We start from the raw sequence: 12,824 nt of genomic DNA, 5'->3' as shown, positions 1-12,824 counted from the left end.
ATTTAAAATATCAGTGAGATTCCACAGCACCCCCTTCTTCTAAACTCTGGTCAACATAATCCCAACTAATCCAATCTCTTCTATACTTCTGAGTTTATTTCAGTTTTTTCAGTACTATTTCAGGGCTAGAAATCTGTAGACATTCAAACAGGAAGCTGTGAGAAAGATGATACTTGGAAGGCAACTATACTTTCAATAAAGTGAAAAAAGCATGATTGAAGATGACCAGTAATTTGAACTAAGTAGGGGTTCAGAACTTCCCCTCTATTATAAAACAATTTATACTTGTACTTGCGAATGCATTAGGCAACATACTCCTAAGCCATGGTCACTGGGGTTCAAATTCTGTACTTTATCAAATCTTGATACTAATTTGTTGACGCGGGCTATTCTTGCTCCTGTGATAATCCAATGCAGGTGGGAGTTTAGACACCACCTGCCACATCAGCTCTTTGGTTACCTGTCATTTCTGTCATGTGATCCTGCGGGATACCCATCACCTTGTAACAAGCTTCGATTTGCTGGGCGACCAGGGGTTTGGTCGGGGCCATGAACACGATCTTCCCTGAGGGATACCAGCGGTAAAAGTTGTACATGACCACGGCCGCGATGAAGGTCTTGCCCAGGCCAGTGGGCAGACACACCAGGGTGTTCTGGAAGAGGGCCGCCCGGGCCATGTCGAACTGGTAGGGCCGGAGGGGGTAGTTACTCGGGTAAATCCACACATCGCCAGAGGACAGGTCGAAGCCAGGAAAGGAGGCGGGCGGCAGGCTCTCAGAGCCCGGCTTAGGGCTGCCCAAGGACCGCTCAGCCTCAAACACCGCCACCAGCAGCACATCGTCATCCTCCCCGTCTTGGAAGCCATCCTCTGGCGCCGGAGTTACCGTAGGCCCGGTCTCAGCGCTCCTCCCGCCCTGGGACTGGGACTGAGACTGGGACCGAGGTCGGGGCGCTATGTTGCCCCAGCTCTGAAACAGTGTACGCTGCCGCCCGCCGCTCATTCGAGAAACTTCTCGGGAACAACCCAGATGGTGCTCTCAACCCACAGGAGGCAACTCGGCGCGAACTGCCGCCCGACATTCAAATCTGGCGCACCCCTATGACGTAACCACACCAGGCCCCGCCACCCGTTGCTAAGAAATCAGCCTCAGCCGAGAGAGCTCCAAGCTACCCCTAATGGATTCAGTTGGAGCTGAGGCTCAAGTGAGGCAGTTGTAATGTACCTGTCTCTGAGCCACATACTCTGGGTTGAAGACCCACCCTATAAATAACAATTCAACAAGCGGTTTGGAGAAAATATCTCAACCCTAGCAAGAATAAGTTGCCTCAGAAAACAACAAATGCTGGAGATCACAGGCAGCATCCGTGGAGATAGAACAAGCTAATGTTTCGAGCCTAGCTGACTCTTGGTCAGATCAAATTGTAATGTGGTGAACTTATCACCTTGTGCAGGCTCAATGCCAGCTCTCAGACATTTCTTCCTACTGCATGACCCCGCATTCAATATCACACCATTGGTGACAGGACTGTCGCTGACCTATGGAGATCTTGCCACCCCACCTCCAACCTAGTACTCTCCCAACCTCGGACAGCCCGGTTCTGCCTCTTTTCCAAAATCCACAAACCATACTGCCTCAGTAGGCCCAATGTATCAGCCTGTTCCTACCCTACTGAGCTCATTTCCTCATACCTTGACTCCGTTCTCTCTCTGCTGATCCAGACTACATCCATGATTCCTCTGATGCCCTCCACCATATTGATAAGTTCCAGTTCCCTGGCTCTAATTGCTGTTCATGTTCAACATGGATGTCCAATCCCTCTACACCTCCATTCCCCACCAGGATGGTCTGAGGGCTCTCAACTTTTTCCTCAACCAGAGGCCTGAGCAATTCCCATCCACCACCACTCTCTGCCTAGCTGAACTTGCTGTCTTACTGAACAATTTCTCTTTTCAATTCATCTAATTTCTGCTATGTCAAAAGAGTGGCTATGGGCCCCGACATGAGTCCCAGTCATGCCTGCTTCTTTATGGGGCATGTGGAATGAGCCACCTTCCACTGGCCCCCATCTCATAACTTTTTTTTCCTCGGTACATTGACGACAGTTTCAGTGCCGCTTCATGCTCCTGCCAAGATCTTGAAAACTTCATTCATTTTACCTCCAATTTCCACCCCTCAATAACTTTTGCATCATCCATTTCTAACACTTCATTTCTCTGACCTCTCTGTCTCCATTTTGGGGTATAAAATATCCACTGCCATCTACTATAAAGCCACTGACTCCCATAGCTACCTTCACTGCAGGTCATCACATCTGATATCCTGCAAGTCATTCTCCCAGTTCCTTTGCCGACATCGCATCTGTTCGGATGATGCCACCTTCTTAAACAGCACTGCTGACAGAGCTTGCTTCTTCCGTGACCGTGGTTTCCCATTCACTATGGTTGACAAGGCCATCAACCGCATCCGACAAATCACCCATGCTTTCACCCTTGCCCCTTCTCATAATTCACAACAGTGTGTTTCAGTTCCCCTTGTCCTCACTTTTCATCCCACCAACCTCAGCATTCAAAGGATCATTCTCCGCCATTTCAGACAATTCCAGCAGAATGCCACCATGGAACACACCTTCCCCTCACTCCGCCATCTGCATTTTGCAGGGGTCGTTCCCTCCGGGACACCCTAGTCTATTCCACAATCACCAACACCACAACCCCACTCCACAGCACCTTCCCATGTAACCACAGCCTCATCTCCTCCCTCCTCATCATCCAACAGCCCTAACAGTCTTTGTAGGTGAAGCAGCATTTCACCTGTATCTTCTCCAATCTTGTGTACTGCACCCAGTGTGGCCTACACTATATTGAAGAAACAAAACACAGCTTGGGTGACTGCTTTCCTGCAGCTGGTCATTTTCATATCACATGTCTGTCCTCAGCATGCTGCAGTGTTCCAGTGAATCACAGCGCAATCTGGAGGAACAACATCTCATCTTCAGACTCAGCACGTTATAGCCTGCTAGACTTAACATTGAGTTCAACAGCTTTAAATAGTGAACCATTTCTTCCTTTTTTAGTTTGTTGTCATATTCTCCGCCCTCCCCATCCTAGTCACTGTCAAGAGAAGGGCCATCCTCCATCTGGTCAACCACAAGAGGAAGCCATGGCCCCTATTGCAGTTGTCCTGAACTCTGATAACAACGTGTGTCAATGCTGTCATTGTTCTGCCATTCCCACATTCCAATCACTTAATCTCTCCTTCACTAGCACCAACATCCGCCATCCCCACACAAAACCACCCTACCACAAACCAAAGCATAAATGTGTTCCACACTTCATTTCGGCTCTGATGAGGAGTCATCTAAACTCAAAACATTATAATTCTCTCCGTGGATGCTATCTGACCCACTGTGATCTCCAGCATTTGTTGTTTTCAGTACAGATTCCGGTATCTGCAGTAATTAGTTCTCAGAACAGATGCCAGTTTTACCCCCAAACCCCATTTTGTACATGTTATGGGGAGTAAGAGAGGAGATTGTAATACAGAGTCCCTAATGTTCTGGTATCATGGATTTTTTGAAATAAAAGTTAAGTATTATAACAATAAAGTGCTAATTGCATACAATGTAGAGTCATTAATTTATAAATTAAATCAAGTATTCTAGTAATGGCAGGACAGTTGATATATTACTGCTGTAACATGTGGAAGCTGCTATCCACCAATATGAGAGGTGGACATGACTCTAGGTGAGACAGATATGGCACCCTTGGATTGCAACTGAGGAGCCTCAGCTCTAGCAATTTGCCAAGAGTTATGCTGTTCTTGTAAGCTGTGTGGATGACAGCAGGCACTAAGGGGAGAATGAGCAAACTGACTAAAGTACCTTGGAGCAAGGAGCCATTCAATTGGTAGAGGAGATGGGAATGTTGTTGTGGGAAGGGGACAGCATAATTGGTGGATAGTTACTACTCTGAACAGCTATGAGCAGGAGTGCCACAGGCTGTGCTGCCTGTCTAGTGCAAGGGTTATGGACATCTTCTTTGTGCTGGAGAAGAAGTTGGAGAGGGAGAGGAGGTTATCGTCATCAACATTGGTACCAATGATATTGATAGGGCTGGAAAAGGAAATTCTGCTGATAAATTTGAACAGTTAGGATTTACATTAAAATGCAGAATTTCTAAAGTATTAATGTTTTGATTACCCATTGAGCCACAGGCAAATTAGCATAGAGTAAACAAAGTCAAGGAATTAAATATATGGCTAAAAGATTAGTGTGAGTGGAAAGGCTTTCAATTTGAGGGCACTGGCATTGAGATAGAACAGAGATGTCCCAGTGGGATGAGCTTCATTTGAACCATGCATTCTGTCTGCCCGAGTGACAGCATTGACACACGTTGTTATCCGAGTTCAGGACAACTGCATCTGGTGCCATGGCTTCCTCTTGTGCTTGGCCAGATGGGGGATGGCCCTGCTCCCAAATCCACCCTACCCAACAGAATCACTGGGAAAGTGAGATGTCAGCAATTTTCTGACATATTTCAGTTTCCTAAATGGACAGCATTTGAGGTGCTTCCTTATTTGCAATATCTGAACTGGTGTTTGATTAAGCTTTAAAAAAGTGGTCCCAGCAACATGTCCACACTGTTGCACAAGTGTGACACCAACAACTCAGCAGGTCAGGCAGCATCAGAGGAGTAGAAAAGTCGACGTTTCAGGTCAGGAGCCTTCTTCAGAACTGGGAAGGGGGTAGGTAGCTGGGAAATAAATAGAGGGAGGAGGGATGGGACTGGGGTAAGGTAGGTTGTATGGTGAAAGGTAGATGCAGGTAGGGGATGGTGGGATTGGTCTGTGGGAATGGTGAGGCAGATAGGTGGGAGAGAAGATGGTCAGTTTGTGTCAAGTCAAGGAGGTGGGTGGGAGGATGTGTGAGGCTAGGGAAAGGTAGGTGGTTGATTGGTGCATGCAGTTAGGGGGTAATGGTTGCACTTGACTTGGAGAGAGATAATGGGAATTGCAGATGCTGGAGAATCCAAGATAACAAAGTGTGAAGCTGGATGAACACAGCAGGCCAAGGAGCATCTCAGGAGCACAAAAGCTGACGTTTCGGGTATGTGAGAACGAGGGCGATCCTCTTGGGGCAGTTGTGGTGGGGGCAGTTACGTGGAACAGTCCCTCTTCCGCACCTACACAGGCCCCGAATCCCACCTCTTCGTCCGTTACATTGATGACTGTATCGGCGCCGCCTCTTGCTCCCCAGAGGAGCTCGAACAGTTCATCCACTTCACCAACACCTTCCACCCCAACCTCAAGTTCACCTAGACCATCTCCAACTCATCCCTCGCCTTCCTGGACCTCTCGGTCTCCATCTCAGGTAACCAGCTAGAAACTGATGTCCATTTCAAGCCCACGAACTCCCACAGCTACCTAGAATACACCTCCTTCCACCCACCCTCCTGCAAAAATTCCATCCCCATTCCCAATTCCTCCGCCTCCGCCGCATCTGCTCCCAGGATGAGGCATTCCACTCCCACACATCCCAGACGTCCACGTTCTTCAAGGACCACAACTTTCCCCCGCAGTGGTCGAGAACGCCCTTGACCGCGTCTCCCCCGCATTTCCCGCAACACATCCCTCACACCCCGCCCCCGCCACGATCGCCCCAAGAGGATCCCCCTCTTTCTCACATACCACCCCACCAACCTCCAGATACAACGCGTCGTCCTCCGACACTTCCGCCATCTACAATCCGACCCCACCACCCAAGACATTTTTCCATCCCCACCCTTGTCTGCCTTCCGGAAAGACCACCCTATCCGGGACTCCCTTGTCTGCTCCACACTCCCCTCCAACCCCACCACACCCGGCACCTTCCCCTGCAACCGCAGGAAGTGCTACACTTGCCCCCACACCTCCTCCCTCACCCCCATCCCAGGCCCCAAAATGACTTTCCAAAGTAAGCAGAGGTTCACCTGCACATCTGCCAATGTGGTACACTGTATCCACTGTACCCGGTGTGGCTTCCTCTACATTGGGGAAACCAAGCGGAGGCTTGGGGATCACTTTGCAGAACACCTCCGCTCGGTTTGCAATAAACAATTGCACCTCCCAGTCGCGAACCATTTTAACTCCCCCTCCCATTCCTCAGACAACGTGTCCATCATGGGCCTCCTGCAGTGCCACAATGATGCCACCCGAAGGTTGCAGGAACAGCAACTCATATTCCGCTTAGGAACCCTGCAGCCCAATGGTATCAATGTGGACTTCACCAGCTTCAAAATCTCCCCTTCCCCCATTGCATCCCAAAACCAGCCCAGTTCGTCCCCTCCCCCCACCGCATCAAAAAACCAGCCCAGTTTGTTCCCGCCTGTCTAACCTGTTCTTCCTCTCACCCATCCCCTCCTCCCACCTCAAGCCACACCTCCATTCTCTACCTACTAACCTCATCCCACCTCCTTGACCTGTCCATCTTCCCTGGACTGACCTATCCCCTCCCTACCTCCCCAACTATACTCTCCTCTCCACCTATCTTCTTTTCTCTCCATCTTTGGCCCGCCTCCCCCTCTATCCCTATTTATTCCAGATCCCTTTCCCCATCTCCCTCTCTGATGAAGGGTCTAGGCCCAAAACGTCAGCTTTTGTGCTCCTGAGATGCTGCTGGGCCTGCTGTGTTCATCCAGCTCCACACTTTGTGCGCTTGACTTGGAGACTATTTTGTGGAGCATCTGTGTTCTGTACGTGAGAATTGGCAATGCCTTCTGGTCACTAATCATTTTAATTCCCCTTCCCACTCCTTTGTTGACATGCCCATCCTGAGCCTCCTCCAGTGCTACAATGATGCCAGACACAAACTTGAGAAGCAACAGCTCATATTTTGCCCCGGGAACCTACAGCTCAATGGCCTGAACATAAAATTCACTAGATTTAAAATTTCCCCATTCCTGGCCTCCACCCATGATCAAACCTCCCTCTCATCCTTATCTCTCTGACCTCACACACCTTCTTCCCGACCTATCCACCCCACCCTTCCCACTGACAAAGCCCCACTACCTGCATCCACCCATCACCATCCCAACTACCTTTCCCCAGCCCCACCCCTCCTCCCTCTATTTATTTCCCAGCTCCCCTCTTCAGTTCTGAAGAAGGGTCCCGACCCGAAATGTCAACTTTCCTACTCCTCTGATGCTGCCTGGCTGGCTTTGTTCCTCTAGCTCTACACTGTGTTAGACTATGACTACTACATCTACAAGTTCTTGCTATCTTTGAGTTATATATAAGTTTTGTGAAGAAAGGGTTTATTTGCATGATTTATGTAACATTTAATTTTTTTGTGTTTTCTAAATAAAGGTTTGAAACTTAAAGTACAGTCAGTGTATCTTTTGTTTCTTCTTTTATTTTTCCAGAATTGCACACATCGTGCTGCTAACCAATGCATCAATTTATTTGGGGTAGGTTTGCTGATTCCCTGTTACGAATAGGAAATGGGATAACAAAAAGAACAACTTTTCTGGACAGAAAAAGGCAACGAGTGATTACAAACAAAGAACGCTGAAGAAACTCACCAGCTCTGGCAATATTTGAAGAAAGGGAAAAAAGAGTTAACATTTTGAGGCTGGTATAACTCTTCTTCAGAACTAGTTATGTATCCATAATATGTATCCACAAGCAGTGTTAACTGTTGTCAGTTGGGAATGGTTGACAGCCACAACAAATGTCATCATCATCTCCAATTGGGAGAATTCATAACAACTTCACAAAGAAAAATCAACTACTTTAAACTTTTCTTCAATACCATTGGATGGCGCACTGCCACCTCACAGGGACACAGGTTCAATCCCAGCCTTGAATGACTGTGTGTGTGGAGTTTTCTCCCTGTGTCTTTGTAGGTTTTCTCTGGGTGCTCTGGTTTCCTCCCACAGTCCAAAGATGTGCAGTTTAGGTGGATTGACCATGCTAAATTGCCCGTAGAGTCCACGGATGTGTAAATTAAGTGGATTAGCCATGGGAAATGCAGGGTTGCAGGAAAAGGCTGGGGGATGGGTCCAGGTGTGGTGCTCTTTGGAGGATTGGTGTGGACTTGTTGGGCCACATGGCCTGTTTCTGAATGGTACTCCGGGGATTCTATGACTGTTTAACCATTCTATTTAACTTGTATTCCTTCTGGTGTGAAGTGATTTATTTGAACCATTTATTCTAGCCAACAGACTTCATTCAGTAGCTCACTTAATTAAGCATTTGTGAGAAAGAAATTAATAAACAATTGTAACAAATCTAAAGGTTATAACTGAAAGCATTATTTGACAGAAATCTATTTTCACAATGAACTTACTTTCACTTGCTTTACTTAACTCAAATTTAATTGGATTTGATTTACAATTTTTCCTATAATTATTTACTAGTTAATCTCTACATCCTCAGCGTTGCTCAAAATTCTTAGGATTGATATAAGTATTTACACCTACTTGCTCTCAATGTTTGTTAATACACAGACCATTTCATCGTCACATCATCACAAAGTGTGATGAAACTGTGGCTTTAAGAGGTGTAATTTTTTTTGAAGAGAGGTTTTGAACTATGGACACCAATCTGTCTCTTCTAATCCAATAAAGTAAACATTCTGTGAGGCCTTGGGTCTCTTTTAAAGTGGGAATAATAGAAGCAGCATGAATGGGTGGAGTCAGGCTCTGACAGAACCAAGATTTCAGTTTAGCTTTCAGCAGTTGTTGGGATTTTGGTGTTGGCTGTGGAAGCTGTTATATATTTCTCTGCCACAACAAAAAGCTTCCGTTTTCTCTCTGGTGCTAGAATCACATGTGAGACAATCTGTTTTACTGAATTTGTGTTTGCGAAGGGTGTGTTTATGGGGTGATACTATATCAGGGCTGTTCTTGAGAGATAGTAGGAACTGCAGATGCTGGAGAATCCGAGATAACAAGGCGTGGAACTGGATGAACACAGCAGGCCAAGCAGCATCAGAGGAGCAGGAAAGCTGACGTTTAGGGGGACAGCTCTTTACTAGTTAAATGAACTATTATTCTGTTAAAGTTTCTAATAGAGTTAAAGTTATATCAATTCATCTTTCGTTTGTATTTAACTGTATGGTCTGAAGGTGTGTTTTGTTTAAAGCTGAGCAATGTAATCAATCTGGAACACGGAACCTTACACTTACCTTTAAATAAGATAGAAGTTAGGGTCTAGACTTGAAAGGGGTTTGGTCGGTCCATAATAAATTTGGGGGTGCAGTGGAGCTCTTGTTGGGATCTTAATCTCTAATTCCAGGTTGGTTTTAGGATTATTAGATTCAAAGACAATGAGTGGTGAGTGTTTTATTTTACTTCAGGTATTGCATTTAGTTGATTTAAACAGGGTGTACCTTGTGCAGTAATAGCTCTTTTATTTGCAAAGAGCCTCCTGGAGGTGGAAGAAGTCACTTCGGGTGTTTTTACAGAAAGTGAACAAAGCAAAACTTTTGAAATTGCCAAACAAGCTGAAGTTGGAATTGCCTGTGGGGAGTTAATTGCGGCAATAGCTCAACATATGCAATTGCCAGGAATGCATTCAGGATCATTGGAAATGGCTAAAATTCAACTGCAAGTGAAGTAGATTAATTTTGAGGCAATGGCAAAGGCAGAAGAAAGAGAAAAAGAAATGAAACAGTTTGAATTATGATTAAAAGCAGAACAAAAAGCAAAAGAAAGGATGTCCCTAACAGAAAAAGTGTGGAAAATTTCAATGGGCGAAGGTATGTCAGAAAGTATTTGACATCCTGAAAGCTGTGTTAACCACCAGCCCTGTGTTAGTCACATCTAATTACACAAAGCCAATCGAGGTGGTTATCAATGCAAAGATGTGGTGCAGTGCTCTTGCAAGAACATAATTAGAAGATAGAAAGATCTATTGAGTATTTTACCACAAAGTTGAATATTCATCAAAAACTCATCCACGATGGAGAAAGAGACTTTGAGTTGTCATTGGCATTGTGACATTTCAACCTTTGTACTGCCAGTAATGTGACTAAGACAATTTTATATGCCATTTATAATGCTTTTAGAAAAAAAATTAAAGATAAAAATACCAGGGTCTTAAGATGGAATTTATTGTTACACCTATTTAATTTGAAAATTATACACCAGGAAGGACTAGAAAACATAATTGCCAATGCATTGTTGTGTCTTTGATGAAGGAAAAAGAAGATTTTGGTGGCAGAAGTAACGGATTGAAAGGACTGGAGTATTGAATGTTTGTGTGCTTACAGACAATGTAATGCACATGCATTGTAGTGTGCTAAATAGTAAATACTAAAAATGAAGCCATCTTTGTATTTCAATGATTCATTTTTTGCAAGGAGGGAGGTGTGACAATGCTATGGCAGGGTGTATTTTGTCCTGGTTTTGTTCTGAATCGAGGTTTTGAGCCATAGGTGACAAACTGTCTCCTCCAAGCCGAAAAAAAATCAGCTTATGAGGCCTTGGGTCTTTTTTAAAGTTGGAATAAAAGAAGCAGCATGAATGGAGACAGCCACGCTCCCACAGAACCAGAGTTTCAGGTTAGTTTTCAGCAGTTGTTGGAACTTTGAAGTTGGCTGTGGAAGCAGCCACGGCAGAAAGCTACAGTTCCCTCTCTGCTGGCAGAATTGCATGTGAAACAATATGATTTACTGACTTTGCCTTTGCCAAAGGGGTGTTTATGGGGTGGTACTATGTATGAACAGTTGCTGTTTAGGAGTTAAATTATCTATTCTTCTGTTATGTTTTCCGATAAAATTAAAGTTACACCAATTCTTCCTTCATTTGTATTTTAACAGTTGGGTAAAAATAAAGTGTGTTTTGCTTAAAGCTAAGTAGTGTAACCAATTGAATTACATTTGGAACACTGTACCCTACATTTGCTTTAAATAAGATTGAAGTTTGGGTCTAGGGCTAGCTCCTTGATATATTTGAAGGCGGTTTGGCCTGGTCCGTAACCAAAGATAACAACTGTTGTATTACGACTTTTGCAGAGTTACTGTCTGCATTTTAATGTTACATTGAGTTGAATCTTCCCAGACCGTGAAAGTTAGGAAGAAAAACAGGGTGACGCTGTCCAGCGAGAACTTGCTTAACAGTCCAGAAGGATGCAAATTCCAACCAAGTGTTGGATGGTGAGACAAGATTCTCTCTAGTGAGCAGCGAGATGCCAATTTGCATGGATTATTGCTCATTATTACCCTCATTACTACTTATTTTCAAGAATATGCAATTTATCATTCTTCCACCTGTTAAATAGAAACTTTATGTCAAGGATTCTTGACATGAAGTCAAAGCAGTTACCTGGAAACTCCAACGTGCCACTTGCCACTCCAGACCACCATCTCGGACATTTTTGCACATTATCACCTTTGCCAAATCTAAAAGTCCTCACTTGCCTTGTGATTCAGTGCAGTCACCTAGACAGACAACTTGTCATGGTCATCAGCTGTGATCACTTGAGACAGTGTATTCATTGCTGTAGGCGCAGCGCTACATACCAACTGCATTCATGCCAAATACGCTTCAACCAATTGGCCATATCTCCAGGTGTACAGGGAGTAGTCCTCAGTTAGTTCAAGGGAGACACCATTCAGGCAGGGGGTACCAGCACAATAACTTGACATCAACTATCACAATATCACAACTTGACAATAACTGTCCATCATCAGCTCAGGAGATTGGACATGGCCAGTTGGCCACTCAGTTCAGCCTTGGTCAGGTCTGCTCCTCAGTAGGGGGTGAGGAGTGGAATGTCAGGCACACCCCCAGCCATTTTAGAGAAATTGGGGCTGATTTCTCCTTGAAAGAGTGCGAGTAAGTGAGATAAAGGTTGATGCTCGTGCAGGTAGGGAAGTGTCCCAAGTGAGCGAGTACGAGACTGCAAAGGCCACACAGGGTCTAAAAGTCTGAAGAGACTGGGAAGTCTCTGAGGGGCAATGTTGCATGTGGCTGACACAGCAATTGCACAAGAATTTGGTGGGAATTGGTAGCCATAGTAGAGACAGACCAAGTGTGAGGTCGAAGAATGTGGCACTTACCCTGGCTGAGAGAAAATCATTGACCTTCATTAAGCATTCCTCCTGATGGTTGCCACCTCACTGGCATAGGTGACAACCTCCGACCAGGCTGGCAGCAGCTGGTGATATGGCCTCCTCTGCTAGTCGTGGGGGAAGATGAAAGACCTCAGCTGCATTAACCCATCCACTAGGACTTCCAGTTCTTTATCCATAAAGTAGGCTATCAATATCCTCTTATCTGCTACAATTGGGGCAAATATTATGGGCAAATATACAGGACAACTCTGGACTTCCATCACTTGACTAGGTGCACATTATATATACTCCTATGCTACTGGAAACAGTTTCACCTTACTTACTATATCAAATCCTGTATGTCTTTGATAACCTCTGTCAAATCACAGACTAACTTCAGTTCTAAGGGGAAAAAAAACAATTAGGGTCTCCAAGCAACTGAAGTCCCAGACCCTCATACCATCTTTTGCACCTCTCTAACATCTTGACATTGTTCATAAAGTGTGGTACCCAGAATTGGACTCAATTCTCCAGCTGGAGCCTTACCCAACATTTTATAAAGATTCAGCAAGCTTTCACTTTGTACTTTATACCTCTGTTTATTAAAAGGCAGGATCCTGTATGGTTTTATTGCAAAACTTTTCATGTCCTCTTATTCAAATTTACGTATTAGTATTAAGTAAATTTTATTTAAATCAAAATAATTTTCAGTTAACAATAAGTTCAACAATTTATAACAAATGTTCATTTTAAAAAGCATAGAAAAGTTGTTCCTTTACAATTTCCAA

The 12,824-nt window shown here is 44.9% G+C and overlaps 1 protein-coding gene across 2 annotated transcripts in view; it reads right to left on the bottom strand.

Moving 5' to 3' along the window:
* The window catches only part of fancm (FA complementation group M), a 149,004-nt gene extending 147,911 nt beyond the window's left edge, over positions 1-1,093 (bottom strand). Inside the window, exon 1 of one of the 2 annotated variants that reach the window (XM_048537195.2) lies at positions 461-1,093. In XM_048537195.2, coding sequence (XP_048393152.2) covers positions 461-1,001 — 541 coding nt within the window. In that variant the 5' untranslated portion in view covers positions 1,002-1,093. The remainder of the gene's footprint in view (positions 1-460) is intronic. The other variant, XM_048537196.2, reaches the window with a different exon arrangement.
* Between the last annotated feature and the right edge of the window lie 11,731 nt (positions 1,094-12,824).

This window comes from Stegostoma tigrinum, chromosome 10 (assembly GCF_030684315.1).
Source record: "Stegostoma tigrinum isolate sSteTig4 chromosome 10, sSteTig4.hap1, whole genome shotgun sequence".
NCBI lineage: Eukaryota > Metazoa > Chordata > Chondrichthyes > Orectolobiformes > Stegostomatidae > Stegostoma > Stegostoma tigrinum.
This window is presented reverse-complemented; position numbering and strand designations above follow the sequence as displayed.